The 13195-nt window shown below is 39.1% G+C and overlaps 1 protein-coding gene across 2 annotated transcripts in view; it reads left to right on the top strand.

The window, feature by feature from the left end:
• Positions 1–13195, top strand: part of ATP2A2 (ATPase sarcoplasmic/endoplasmic reticulum Ca2+ transporting 2) — a 57715-nt gene that overhangs the window by 13916 nt on the left and 30604 nt on the right. For both annotated transcript variants that reach the window (XR_012374855.1, XM_025889740.2), the window contains exon 5: positions 41–179. Coding sequence is in view for 1 of the 2 variants with exons in the window: in XM_025889740.2 (XP_025745525.2) it covers positions 41–179 (139 nt within the window). In the remaining variant the exon portion in view is untranslated. The remainder of the gene's footprint in view (positions 1–40; positions 180–13195) is intronic.

The following is a 13195-nucleotide window of genomic DNA, read 5'->3' as shown; positions in this document are numbered from 1 at the left end:
AGTGGCAAGTATGTGTTTACTACTTTTATCTTTTTTATAGGAAAGAAATGCTGAGAATGCAATCGAAGCCCTTAAGGAATATGAGCCTGAAATGGGCAAAGTATATCGACAGGACAGAAAGAGTGTCCAGCGGATTAAAGCTAAAGACATAGTTCCTGGTGATATTGTAGAAATTGCTGGTGAGTTGAGTTTGTCATTTTTGTTTTATTCTAGATTGTGTGTCTTAATGCATTCCCTTCTCAAAAGCCTTTCTCAAGACTCATAATTAAGTGTTTTAAAAATTGTGCTCAGGGACACCTGGGTGGCTCAGTTGGTTAAGCGTCTGCCTTCAGCTCAGGTCATGATCCCAGGGTCCTGGGATCGATCCCCATAGCAGGGAGCCCGCTTCTCCCTCTCCCTCTCCCTCTGCCTGATGTTTCCCCTGCCTATGCGCGCGCTCTCTCTCTCTCTCTCTCTCTCTCTCTCTCTCTCTCAAATAAATAAATAAATTTAAAAATTTTTATGTATCATGTATCAATTATATTAACAGGTTTTGGTGCCTTCCAAACAAATCAAGTTTTCTGTATATTTATTTCTAGGTGTTGGGACCTCCCCTTGTGTTGATAAAATTTGTTTGTTTTAAACAGTGTTTTGAACTGTTGTACTTAATACTTTTGGTCCGTGGTAAGACACTAGCACTAGTGAAATAATGAACTTAATCTCTATTTGACAATTAGTTGAAGTGAGCAATTTAGAAGACTAGTTAAGGGCTACATAGTTTTTCCTGTTTTGATTCTGATACAAATGTTTAGTCATACTTGTAACTATCAAACTAAGTAGATGGTTAAGGGTAATTTCCCAGCCCTAAAAAGCTCTGCTTTAAAATACTTCTGCATAACACAGAGCTAGAGGTCTCAGCTTCAAAGACCTTCAAACAGTTTGTGAATTCAGTGCAAGGCCAGAGCTCTCCACAGATCTTAAAGGGGTTTGTATTCTCATTGCTCAAGATCAGTACCATGTTTTTAGGCAGCCCTGAATGCCCAGAACCAATAAGAACAGTCTAGTCTTTTTGCTGGAGAGTTATATCAGATTATTCACAGTGTCATGGTTTTTCACACCTTGCTGAGCTCCGAATACTTTTTACCAGTTGATCCTTGAACAGTGAAGGAGTTGGGGCACTCAGGAATCCATGTATAACTTTTGACTTCCCAAAAACTTTACTGCTATTAGACTACTGTTGGCCTTATATACAGAACATAGTCAGTTAAGACGTTCTGTATGTTTGTATGTTTTATATATTGTATTTTTAAAGTAAGCTAGAGAAAATAAAATGTTATTAAGAAAATCATAAGAGGGGCGCCTGGGTGGCTCAGTCGGTTAAGCGACTGCCTTCAGCTCAGGTCATGATCCTGGAGTCCCGGGATCGAGTCCCGCATCGGACTCCCTGCTCGGCGGGGAGTCTGCTTCTCCCTCTGACCCTTCTCCCCTCTCATGTGCTCTCTCTCTCTCTATCTCATTCTCTCTCTCAAATAAATAAATAAAATCTTTAAAAATAAAAAAAAAAAAGAAAGAAAATCATAAGAGAAGATACAGGGGTGCCTGGGTGGCTCAGTCAGTTAAGTGTCTGCCTTCAGCTCAGGTCATGATCTCAGGGTTCTGGGATGGAGCCCCGAGTCAGGCTCCCTGCTCGGTGGGGAGCCTTCTTCTCCCTCTCCCACTCCCCCTGCTTGTGCTCGCTCGCTCTCTTTTTCTGTCAAATACACAGGATTGTATTTTTAAAAATCCATTTTTTAAACTAATTTTGACATTAAGAATGTTGCAAGAATAGTAACAGTTCCCACATATCCTTTACCCAGATTCTCAAAAGTGTTAATGTTTTATCACATGTGCGTTATCCTTTTTCAGTTGATACCTATACATTCACACATTTTTGTCTGAACTATTTGGGAGTACGTTGTAAGCATGATGCCTCTTTATCCTTAATACTTGAGTATTTATAAAATCAAGGGCATTCTCTTTGTATAAGTTCCGTACAATTATCAAAATCAGGAAATTGATACAGAACTTGTCTAATCAACAACCTCATTCAGTTTTTACCACTTGTCACAGTGGATTTTATAGCAAAAATAAGAATTAGGGAATTCTGGCTGTGATAACAGAAAATAGGTCAGAATGGGGAAGGCTAGAGATAGGCTATTTGATAGTCTAGGCCAAAGGTGATGAGGCAAGAGATAATGAGAGCAGTAGCATTAAGAATAACGAGGGAAGGATTTTGAGTTTATGAATAGTGGTTCTTAAGCGGAGGTGCACATCAGAATCATCTGGGGGCGCCCTTTAAAGTTTTTACCAGGCCCAGTCCCAAAATAATTGAATCTCCCTTGGGCATGAAATTATGGCCTTTATAGTTTGACAGTCTCAAATTTCAATGCTGAGTGACATATTTTAATAACCAGATGGGGGGGCGCCTGGGTGGCTCAGTCGTTAAGCATCTGCCTTCGGCTCAGGTCGTAATCCCAGGGTCCTGGGATCGAGCCCCGCGTCGGGCTCCCTGCTCCGCGGGAAGCCTGCTTCTCCCTCTCCCACTCCCCCTGCTTGTGTTCCCTCTGGCTGTGTCTCTCTCTGTCAAATAAATAAAATCTTTAAAAAAAAATAACCAAATGGGTGTGTGGAGCTGACTGGGCTTGGAATGTAGAATCAAAGCCACTGGCAGGATTTCTGATTGAGGTGACTGCATGGTGATGGTGCTTGTAATTGAGGAAGGAAACCTCAGAGGAAGATGGTTTGTCTTTCCAGATGTATGTATGTGAGAGGTGCAGTTGCTGATAATGTCACCTAAATTTGTGTATGAGATTCCATTTGACTTCATATGTTTTCCTTTTCTCCAGTTTAATCTGGCAATATACTTGTATACCCTTCAGCCTCTCACACTAAAAATATTTTAAGAGTTTTTATGCTAGTTAGGCTATATCAGTACATTGAGTCTATATGAAAAGTTAGGGAGGGGCGTCTGGGTGACTCAGTCGTTAGGTGTCTGCCTTCAGCTCAGGTCATGATCCCAGGGTCCTGGGATCAGGCCATGCGTCAGGCTCCCTGCTCCCCGGGAAGCCTGCTTCTCCTTCTCACGCTCCCCCTGCTTGTGTTCCCTCTCTAGCTGTGTCTCTCTCTGTCAAATAAATTTTAAAAAATCTTTTAAAAAAAGAAAAGTTAGAGAAATTACCAATCAAGCGTTTATCCTGAGTTTGCATCAGTAAATGACAGTGGTAAATAGTGTCAGAGGAAGCTGTAACCTTGACCTTCAAGGCATCTTCCCTTTTGAAGAGATAAAGACCAGCTCCTCTTTGGATTTGTCTTTTCTTCTCAATCTGGTCGCTCTCCAGGCTTTCCTGTCTCAGTATGTCATTCTGACCACCTAAGTAGCTGAGAGAAGCTTGGGAGTCATCTTGGTCCTTCATTCTCGTTATCTTTCTCTAAGACCGTTTGATTCTGTCTCCAAAACAAACCCAAATTTGTGAATTTGTTTCCTCAGTTACCAGCTCATACTGGGACTGTCCTTGTGTCCTTACTGGGCTCTGGCTTCCTTTGTCACCTTCTTCCAGTCCTTTCTCCACATAGCAGCCAGAGCAATTTCCTAAAGGTCCTGTTGTTCACTCACCTGCTAAAATTGTTCAGTGGCTTCCTGATTGCACCTGAAATACAAAATTCTTTTCACCTAAAAGACCTTGCATCGTATGGCTCCTGCTTGCTTGTATGATTTCATCTCATGCCTCTCCTTATGCTCTAGCCGTACAGGCCTCTATTTTTCGTTTTCAATACCACCGAACTTTCCTGGCCTTTTTTGGGAAGTTGAGCAAACTTTATATAATTTATTAATTTGCCCAGATCTCACAGTGGCAAAGCTTTGGTTATAGCCCTTATTTACCTGACTTTTCTTGCCCACTGTGAAATTCTATTTCCTATAATGTAGTGTTTTTATGTTTGTATGTGTTTGATGGTTTAGGAAGGACAAATAATGATTGATTCAGTGTGTGTGACCTAAAACTTCCAGTCTACTGGAGTACCCTTATTTGTGTATATGTTGTGGTAAAATACACAGAATATAAAGTTTACTATTTTAACTGTTTTTAAATGTATTAGTTCCGTGGCATTAAGCACATTGACATTGTTGTGCGACCATCTCCAGACCATCATCCATTCATCTCCAGAACTTTTTCATTTTCTCAAACTGACCTTCTGGTCCCATTGAACAGTTACTTCCCTTTAAGCCCTTCTCCAGCTTCTGGCAACTACTGCCTTTCTTTTACTATTCAAAAAACAATCGGTTTAATATTAAGAAGATGAGTTTAAATCCCTCATCTTAGGTGAATAGACTTACTAGTAACTATTTTAAGCAATAAACATGTTTAAACCCCCATTCTGCTTTCACCTCTTTCTAAAACCTTTGTGGGGAGTGCAAGCAGTTCTAATAGTTTAATGCTTTTTCCTTCCTACTCTTTCCCCCACTGTACACGGATTGCTAAAAGCATGTGCGGTGCTTCAACATTGGGCTCTTGTATACTACTGTTCTTGAATTTTGACCATTCTGAGGGATGCAGAACATTAGCAGTCACTCCCCCCGCCCCTTTCCCCTAGGCCCCAGCAGCCACAGTTTATTCTGGGTATTGCATATAAATGGGACCATACAATATATGGCCTTTGAGACTGCCTTCTTCACCTGGTATATTGTTTTTCAGAATTCATGCAGCATGGGTCTCGTATTTTTTTCATCATGTGTATAACGTATCTCATTACTTTTTATGGCTGAATATCCCATTGTTCGGGTGTACCACATTTATCCATTCATCAGTTCACCAGCATTTGGGTTGTTTCCCCTTCTTGGCCATTATGAATAATGCTACTGTGAATATTTGTGTACAAGTTTTTGTGTAAACATATGCTTTCAATCTCTTAGGTACGCCTTTAGCCATGGCATTGCTGGGGCATATGACTACTCTAACATTTTGAGCAGCTTCCAATCTGTTATCTGAAGTGGTTGCATTATTTTTCATTTCCACCAGCAACATTTAAGTTCTAGTTTCTCCACATTCTCACCAACAGTTGATATTATCTTTGTTTTCTAATTTTAGCCATGAAGTGGTATCTTCCCAAATTTCCTAATGATGTTGAGCATCTTGTCTTATGTTTATTTTCTGTTAGTATGTTGTCTTTGGAGAAATGTCTTTTCAAATCCTTACCTATTTAAATTGGGTTATTTGTCTTTTTAGTGATCTGTAAGGTTTTGTTTTGTTTTGTTTTTACATATCCTGTCTTATCAGATATGTTTTCTGGTAATTTTCCCCATTCTGTAGGTTTTCTTTTTACTTTCTTGGTGTCCTTTGTAGCATAAATATTTTTGATTTTGATAAAGTCCCATTTGTCAGTTTTTTTCTTTTGTTGCTTGTGCTTTTGGTGTCCTAAGGTACTGTTGCCTAATCTTAGGTCACAAAGGTTTTTCTATGTGGTGGGAGGTGTGTAGGTGTTGGGCTTCCTTCTTTTGCAATTTGGATATCCAGTTGTCTGAGCACCATTTGTTGAAAAGACATTCATTGAATTGTCCTGGCACACTTGTCCAAAATCAATTGACCACATTTTCCACTACAAATGGACTATTATTCCATTGATCTGTGTGTCTGTCCTTACGCCAACACCACACTGTCTTGGTTACTGTAGTTTTGTGTAGTAAGTTTTGACATCATTGAGTTTGTGTCCTCTCTACTTTGTTGTTTTTCTTTATGGTTTGGAGTGTACTGGGTCCCTTGCATTTCCATATAAATTTAAGATTAGCTTGCTAATTTCTCCAAAACAAAACAAAAACCTGGGATCTTGGTAAGAGTTATGTTAATTGTATAGATAATTTTGGGGAATATGGCCACCAACAACATTAAATCTTCCAGTGCAAGAAAATGCCCCTTGGATGATGATGTAGGGTGTCTTTCCATTTATTTAGGTCTTTTATTTTAGCATTCTGTTGTTTACAGTGTACAAGTCTTGCACTTGTCTTGTTTATTTGTAAGTATTTTATGTTTTTTTTTGTTTGGAAGCTATGTGTAATTGGGATTGTTTTCTCTATTTCATTTTTAGATTATTCTTTGCTGGTGTATAGAAATACAATTGATTTTTGTCTGTATCTTAAACCTTGCAATCTTGCTGGAATCTTACTAGTTTTTTAAGAGCCCTTAAGATTTTCTCTAAATAAGATCATGTTATTTGCAAACAAATATTTCTGCGTCTTTCCCATCTGGGTGCCTTTTGTTTCTTTTTCTTGTTTAATTGCCCTAGAAGTGGCAAGAGTAGACATCCTTGTCTTGTCCCTGATCATAGGGGGTAAGTGTAGTCTTTTATCATGAAGTCTTATGTTAGCTGTGGCTTTTGTAGGTGGCCCTTATGTTGAAGCCAGATTACAATTTAATTTTTAGGTTGTCAATATATTGTTTGGTCTGTTTGGTGACTTTTCATGGTGGTTGTGTATCTATATCCAAATTAGAAATCATAGTTTTGCTGAATTACTAGAACCAGTGGGTCACCGAATTGGGTAACACGTAATCCTAAGACATGTACAAGGATGTATGGAACCTTTTTGGATAACATACTGTGACGGCTTAACCTGAGCCAGATAAATAAGTGTGTATTTATTAAAACATTAAAACTATACATGTTGAGGCTTTTTAACTTACTTTTATTAGGATTAATAATCTGATGGACTCTGCCATTTGGCATTTAGCACAGTAATTCAGTTCTGTGAACCAAAGAAATGAACTTGAATTTTAAGTGTAGATCTAAATTATTTCTTGGCAGTCAGTCTTACTGTCTACATAGCCTAAGGGATAAATGGGACGATCTGTGCTTTTAGACATGGTAACTTTTATATTTTCATTTAAATTACGAAATTAAGTTTGAGGGGTTCTTTGATGAATTGAAAAACTGGAGAATATTGTGAACTATTTTGGAGATAAAAGCAAGTGTGGAGTTACTATTTGGATACTTAGAAAAAAAGATCTTTTTGTAGCCATCTTTTTGGATACAGGGTTCATCTCTTAAATTCAGGTGATAAAGTCCTTTCTGCTAGCTTTTGGATGAGTATAGAGTAGTTTTGCTGAACTTTCTGGACCAGGAGGTTTTTTGAGGGGGAGATGTAGGGATTAAGGAAGTTAAATTTCAGATGTTGCTATACCAGATAATAACCTTTCCAAGGAGACATTGTGTAAGCATGCATAGCAAATGCTATGTAAACCTTAGAAGTATCTAGAATATAGGAGCCAAATAAAATTGCTTTGGCAAGTAAAATACGGAGATAGTTACTACATTTTCAACATCTGAAGCCACAGCACTTTTGTATTACCTTAATGCCAGGAAAATATTTGGATGGCTGGAAACCCAAATTAGTAAAATCAGGTATAATTTTATGAGAAACAAACATCCATATTTTTATATTTTCTGGATTATCTGCTAATCTTACAAAGTGAAGCAAGCTATGGTAGTCATAAAAGTCTTCACTTCAGAATTTTAGGGTTTCTAGTATGCCTGGGGGGTTATTTATTGACTCTCAAGGCCATTGTTTTCAGGATTGTTTAAAACAAACTTTATGGGGGCACTTGGGTGGCTCAGTCATTAAGCGTCTGCCTTCGGCTCAGGTCATGATTCCAGGGTCCTGGGATCGAGCCCCGCATTGGGCTCCCTGCTCTGCAGGAAGCCTGCTTCTCCCTCTCCCACTCCCCCTGCTTGTATTCCTTCTCCCGCTGTCTCTCTCTCTCTGTCAAATAAATAAATAAAATCTTTAAAAAAAAAAACAACAAACTTTATGTGTGTTGGTAACCTGGAGTTGGTGAATAGTACAAAGACAGAAGTATCCTTAGATGATTTCTGTCCTATAGTAAGTATACTTTAGAGCAAATCATATCTTAAGATTATGTGATAGAAATGACAGTCTTAACTAAAATTACATTTGCTTTAGCTTCTAAAGAGATTGATTTATTTCCTAAAATGAAAAGTTAATGTTCAGTAAGTAGTGCCAGCAGTTTTGGGATTTAGTCAGCAAAAAAACTAATTCTTAAACTTGGCAACTATTTAAGGGAAGAAAAGTTCCACTGTTGATAGTCACCTTCCAGTAATGGAAATTAATAACCTGTGAAGCGATGTTTCCAAGCAGTTGAGGGAAAGGAAAGACAAAGTTGTAAAATACAAAGATGACTGATTGACAAAAGAACCTGGATTATTATTCTAATTCTGCATGACACTGGACAGATTAACCTCTACAGAATTGGGTAATTGGAGTAGGCTTTTTTAAGGAGCTTTCTGGCTCTAGAAGATGTCTGATTCTGATAACACGGTCTTATCATTTGTTAACTGGGGCCATGAGTCCAGGTGTACTTTTGCTTTTAGGAAAAAAAGGATTTGGAGCAGTCTGAAAGTCAGCAAACACTTTGATCCATAACTGCCAAGCTCCCTAACCGCTAATACAAATACCCAAGATTCTGTGCTGTAGAGCAGAGAGGTGTTTTTGTTTTGTTTTGTTTTGTTTGGCATACAGAGCCTTTTAGTAAATATTTGAGGCTCTTTGGGCCCCACACAGTCTCTGTAGAAAAATATATATAATTTTTTTAATTAAGCCTCTAAAATTGTAAAAATCATTCTTGTCTTACAGGCTCTCTTATTTTTAATTTTTTTATTGTTAATCACCATACATTACATCATTAGTTTTTGATGTAGTGTTCCATGATTCATTGTTTGTGCATAACACCCAGTGCTCCACGCAGAATGTGCCCTCTTTAATACTTACAGGCTCTTTTAAAGATTTATTATTATTTTTTATTTATTTGAGAGAGCATGTGTGTGCATCCACTTGAAGGGGGACTGGGAGAGGGAGAGGGAGAGAATCTCAAGCAGACTCCATGCTGAGCTCAGAGCCTGACCTGGGGCTCTGTCTCAGGACCCTGGGATCATGACCTGAGCTGAAATCAAGAGTCAGACCCCTAACTTGCTGAGCCATCCAGGTGCCCCATTGAGAGCTCTTTTAAAAACAGACAAAAACAGGCCTTCAGATCTGGTTAACTGCTTAGAGCAATGTTTTTTGAAAGTACGTACTTCATATGATCCAGCAATTCCATTTCTGGGTATATATCTGAGGGAAAGGAAATCACTATCCCAAAGAAATATCTGTACCCCTCCATGTTACTTGTAGTGTTGTTTACAATAGGCAAGACATGGAAACAACCTAAACATCTGTTGGTGGATGAATGGGTAAAGAAATGTGTTATATATGTGCAGTGGAATATTACTCAGCCATAAAAAAGAAGGAAATCATGCCATTTGCAACAATACAGATAGACCTTGAGGGTGTTAAGTGAAATAAGTCAGAGAAAGGCACATATTGTGTGGTCTCACTTATATATAGAATCTAAAAAACAAAACAAAACAAAAACTCCTAGAAACAGATCAGATTGGCGTTTGCCAGGGACATCCAGGTGAGGTAACTGGGTGAAGGTGGCCAAAAGGTACAAAATTCCAATTGTAAGACAGATGTTCAGGGGACGTAATGTCAAACATGGTGACTATAGTTAACAACACTCTATATTTGAAAATTGCTAAAGCTCTTCTCACAAGGAAAAAAATTATAACTATGAGCTGGCGGATGTATTAACTAATTGTAGTAATCATTTTGCAGTTTATACATATATCACATCATGTTGTACACCTTAAGCTTATACAGTGTTATATGTTGATCTCAAACTGGGGAGGGGGAAAAGAAGTATAATTAAGGAGTGTAATCAAGTAAAATATTGTTAAGCAATTTACATACTATTGCTGGAACATTGTTAAATAGGTTTTACCTGTTTCTAAAATGATAAACCTGGGGTGCCTGACTGACTCAGTTGATAGAGCCTGAGACTCTCTTGATCTCGAGATCATGAGTTTAAGCCCTGACGTTGGGAGTAGAGATCACTTGCCTCCCCAAAAAACAAAAAAACAACAAAAAAACCCAGATGCTCTAAAATGATAAACGTGGATTAGAGAAGTAGAAGCAAAAATGTATGACCAAATACGGTGGGGAGCAGGTTTGCTCTCTTGCCTTTTCCCCCGTATGGAGTCGTTTCGCAGTGAGAAGGATAGAAGAAGAAATGGCTAGCTGGAGGTGTAAGTCTGAGCCTCTGCATCCAGATAGTGTAGAAATCGGTATCTTAGGTGTTCCTGTAAGCCATAGTTCTGTTTCAGAATGAGAGATGTTAAGTTCTTAATCTTAAGAACTTGTACATAAGCAGAAGAGCAAATAGTCTTAGAGAAATCAGCGCAGATGTATTAGAAGCAGAGTTTTGAGACCTAGGGCCCTTCATTCATCAGTCAGGGTAGCTAAGACTTTTAAGAACCTGAGAAACAAGGGACTCAGGAAGGTCTCCCTCAACCATCAGATCACGATGGACTAGTTGATCTTGAAGCCTCACCTAAATCTCCTGGGGCTGGCATTTCCTGATTTCCTGTAATTACCTCCTCCCCATTCCCCATGACTCAGAGGTAGTCACAGTACCAGTAAGTACCATCTCCATCCATGTCACTCTGATAAAGATTTTGGAAAAATTAGAAGAAAGGACATTGTATTGGGAACACATTTCCTAAGTGTGATACAGAACTTTCAAGAGCACCAGATTTGACTATGTAAAAATGTAAAACAACTTTGATCTTGAAGATAAAAGAATTTTGAAAAATAAAGTATTCCAATGCTCAGAAAAATAGAAGATTGAGAATGAAGAAATGGCAAGGATTAAATTTGGTGGGAGTATATGTGGGAAAATTTTGCTTCTATGAATCTGTCCTCCGGAAGTAATCTCAGTGCACAAAGATGTTCAGCATATAACAGTGTAATAGGAAAAATAAGAAATGGCTAGGTGGCCATGAAAATGGTGACTGACTTACTGTGTAGTGTGGATATAAACGCTGTGACCTTGAGCAAGTTTGCTTTGCCTCATTTTTCTCATGTGTAAACTGGGAATGAAGATAACCACCTCTTTCTTAGAATTATGAAGGTTGTTAGTAACCCATAAAGCCCTTATGGCAGTGGTTGGTATAGAATAAGCAGGCATTCCCCAAATTTTAGTGGGTGTTAGCACTATGCAGCCATTAAAAAAGCATGAGACAGATAAGTATATATTAATGTAAAAGGTTTGTGATTTCTGTTTTAATAAAGTTTTAGTTTATCCATAGATGCCTAGGAGAGAAAGATGTTAACAGCTGGTATCTATTTGGATGAGGGGACTGAGGAACGGGTTTTCACCTTTTAAAAAGCAGGCTTTTGTAATAATGAGAAAACTGTTGGTGGGTATGCCAGATACTGTGTGCTGTTAGCTTGCTTAGTGATGGGCTGCTGCTGCAGCATCTCATGAGCTATTACCTTACACCTCCAGCCACCAGAAATTTGGCTCTTTAGGACCAGCTATGCCATTTTTAGTCTGTTTTATTATAAAATATTCCTTATTACTAGCTACAATATACTCATCTGTTCTGTACGTTAGTTTTTCACTTTTTAGTCACACAAAAGTTTGATTCCTCCTGCCATGATAGCCCCATTAGGTGGATGAAGGTAAATTCATGGCCCTTTTAGAACCGGAGGGAACTTAAATGACTAGAACCTGGAGCAGCTGCAGCTTGTCCAGTTGAAAGAGACAGTTGTGGTGGAACGGAGACTCTTGAGTGCAAACAGTGTGGTATATGCTAAAATTTTTATTTTTTTTAAAGATTTTATTTATCTGAGAGAGAGACAGAGCACAAGCAGGGGGAGAGGCAGAAGAGGGAGAAGCAGACTCCTCTCTGAGCTGGGAGCCTAATCCCAGGACCTGGAGATCATGACCCGAGCTGTAGGCAGACTTTAAACCATCTGAGCCACTCAGGCGCCCTATGCTAAAATTTTAATTTCCAAGCTAGTTTTAACTCTTTCAGCTGTTCATGTAATTATTTTCAAACCCTTTACCATCTTGATGGTTTTCTTTGGTGCCCAGACTTAATGCCATTATGTAAATGGAGTCTGGTTGATAGTCTAGACACTCTGCTTTTACAGGCTAAGGACACTTCTTTGGCAACCTTCATTGCCTTACCAGCTAAAGCCCTGCTCTCACATGTGCTCTTTCCCCTACACCTCCGATCTCTGCTAGCATACATGGTTTTTTTGTTGATAGTCTAAATGTAGAATTTAAGTAACAGTCACTGTTGCCTCATTCAGCTCAGCCAAGTCTGAGATCTCTTTGGTCCTGACTCTCTTCATTGTTCTTCTTTTTGTGGTGTTCTTCAACTTGATAATCGTCATAAATCTGTGATGCTGGTTTATTAAAGGAAATAATGTGTGCAAGTACTTCATTTGTTGACAGATATTTTATCTGGTGCCCACTGTGCACTAGCACAGTGCTTGGGACTAGGAAATGAGCAGTGACTGAGTAGGAAGACTTACCAAGCACGTGGTGTGAGAGCCTTGGAAAAGGAAAGGACAGCTCTCTGTGGGCACATTGAAAGGGATAGCAACCTAAAGTGGGAGTTCACGGAAAGCCTTGCTGGGTGGGGTCAGATGGGGTGAAGCAGAGAGGGTGTGAGAGACTCAGAAAGAACTTTGAGGAATTGGAAACCATTGTGTTGTGTTAGAGGAAGGGGACTGTGGTAAGAAGCAAGCAGCAGCTGGGTCCTGGGAGGTCCTATAAACCACGGTTAAGATACTAACTTGATCTCAGTTCTGGGAGGAAGAAACTATTGAAACATTTTATTTCATTTTATTTTATTTTAAAAAATTTTATTTATTTGAGAGGGGGAGAGAGAGAGAGAGCACACATGAGCAGGGAGAGGGAGAAGCAGACACAGGAGCAGGGAGCCCAGTCTGGGGCTCGATCCCAGGATCACGACCCTAGCCGAGGGCAAGACGCCTAACGACTGAGCCACCCAGGCGTCCCACTATTGAAACATTTTAAGTTTAAATAAGAGTATTACATTTGCTTTTTTCTTTTTTTTAAACATTTGCATTTTTGAAAGATGAGTCTTCTTATGGGTAATACTCCCAAAAAATGGACTGGGAGCAAACTTGGTATTAGCGATTTGTGATGTTCCTTCCCTGCTCACTCTGAGGCCTGGAGAAGGTAGGCAAGTGGGCTTCTCAAGTGAGGAATTTCATTCACTCTGTCTGACTATAAAAATCTATGACTCAAATCGGAAA

This window comes from Callorhinus ursinus, unplaced genomic scaffold (assembly GCF_003265705.2).
Source record: "Callorhinus ursinus isolate GAN/ISIS: 27379988/994484 unplaced genomic scaffold, GSC_fseal_2.0 scaffold41, whole genome shotgun sequence".
NCBI classification, from domain to species: Eukaryota; Metazoa; Chordata; class Mammalia; order Carnivora; family Otariidae; genus Callorhinus; species Callorhinus ursinus.
The sequence above is the reverse complement of the archived record's forward strand: the minus strand, read 5'-3'. Positions and strand labels throughout refer to the sequence as shown.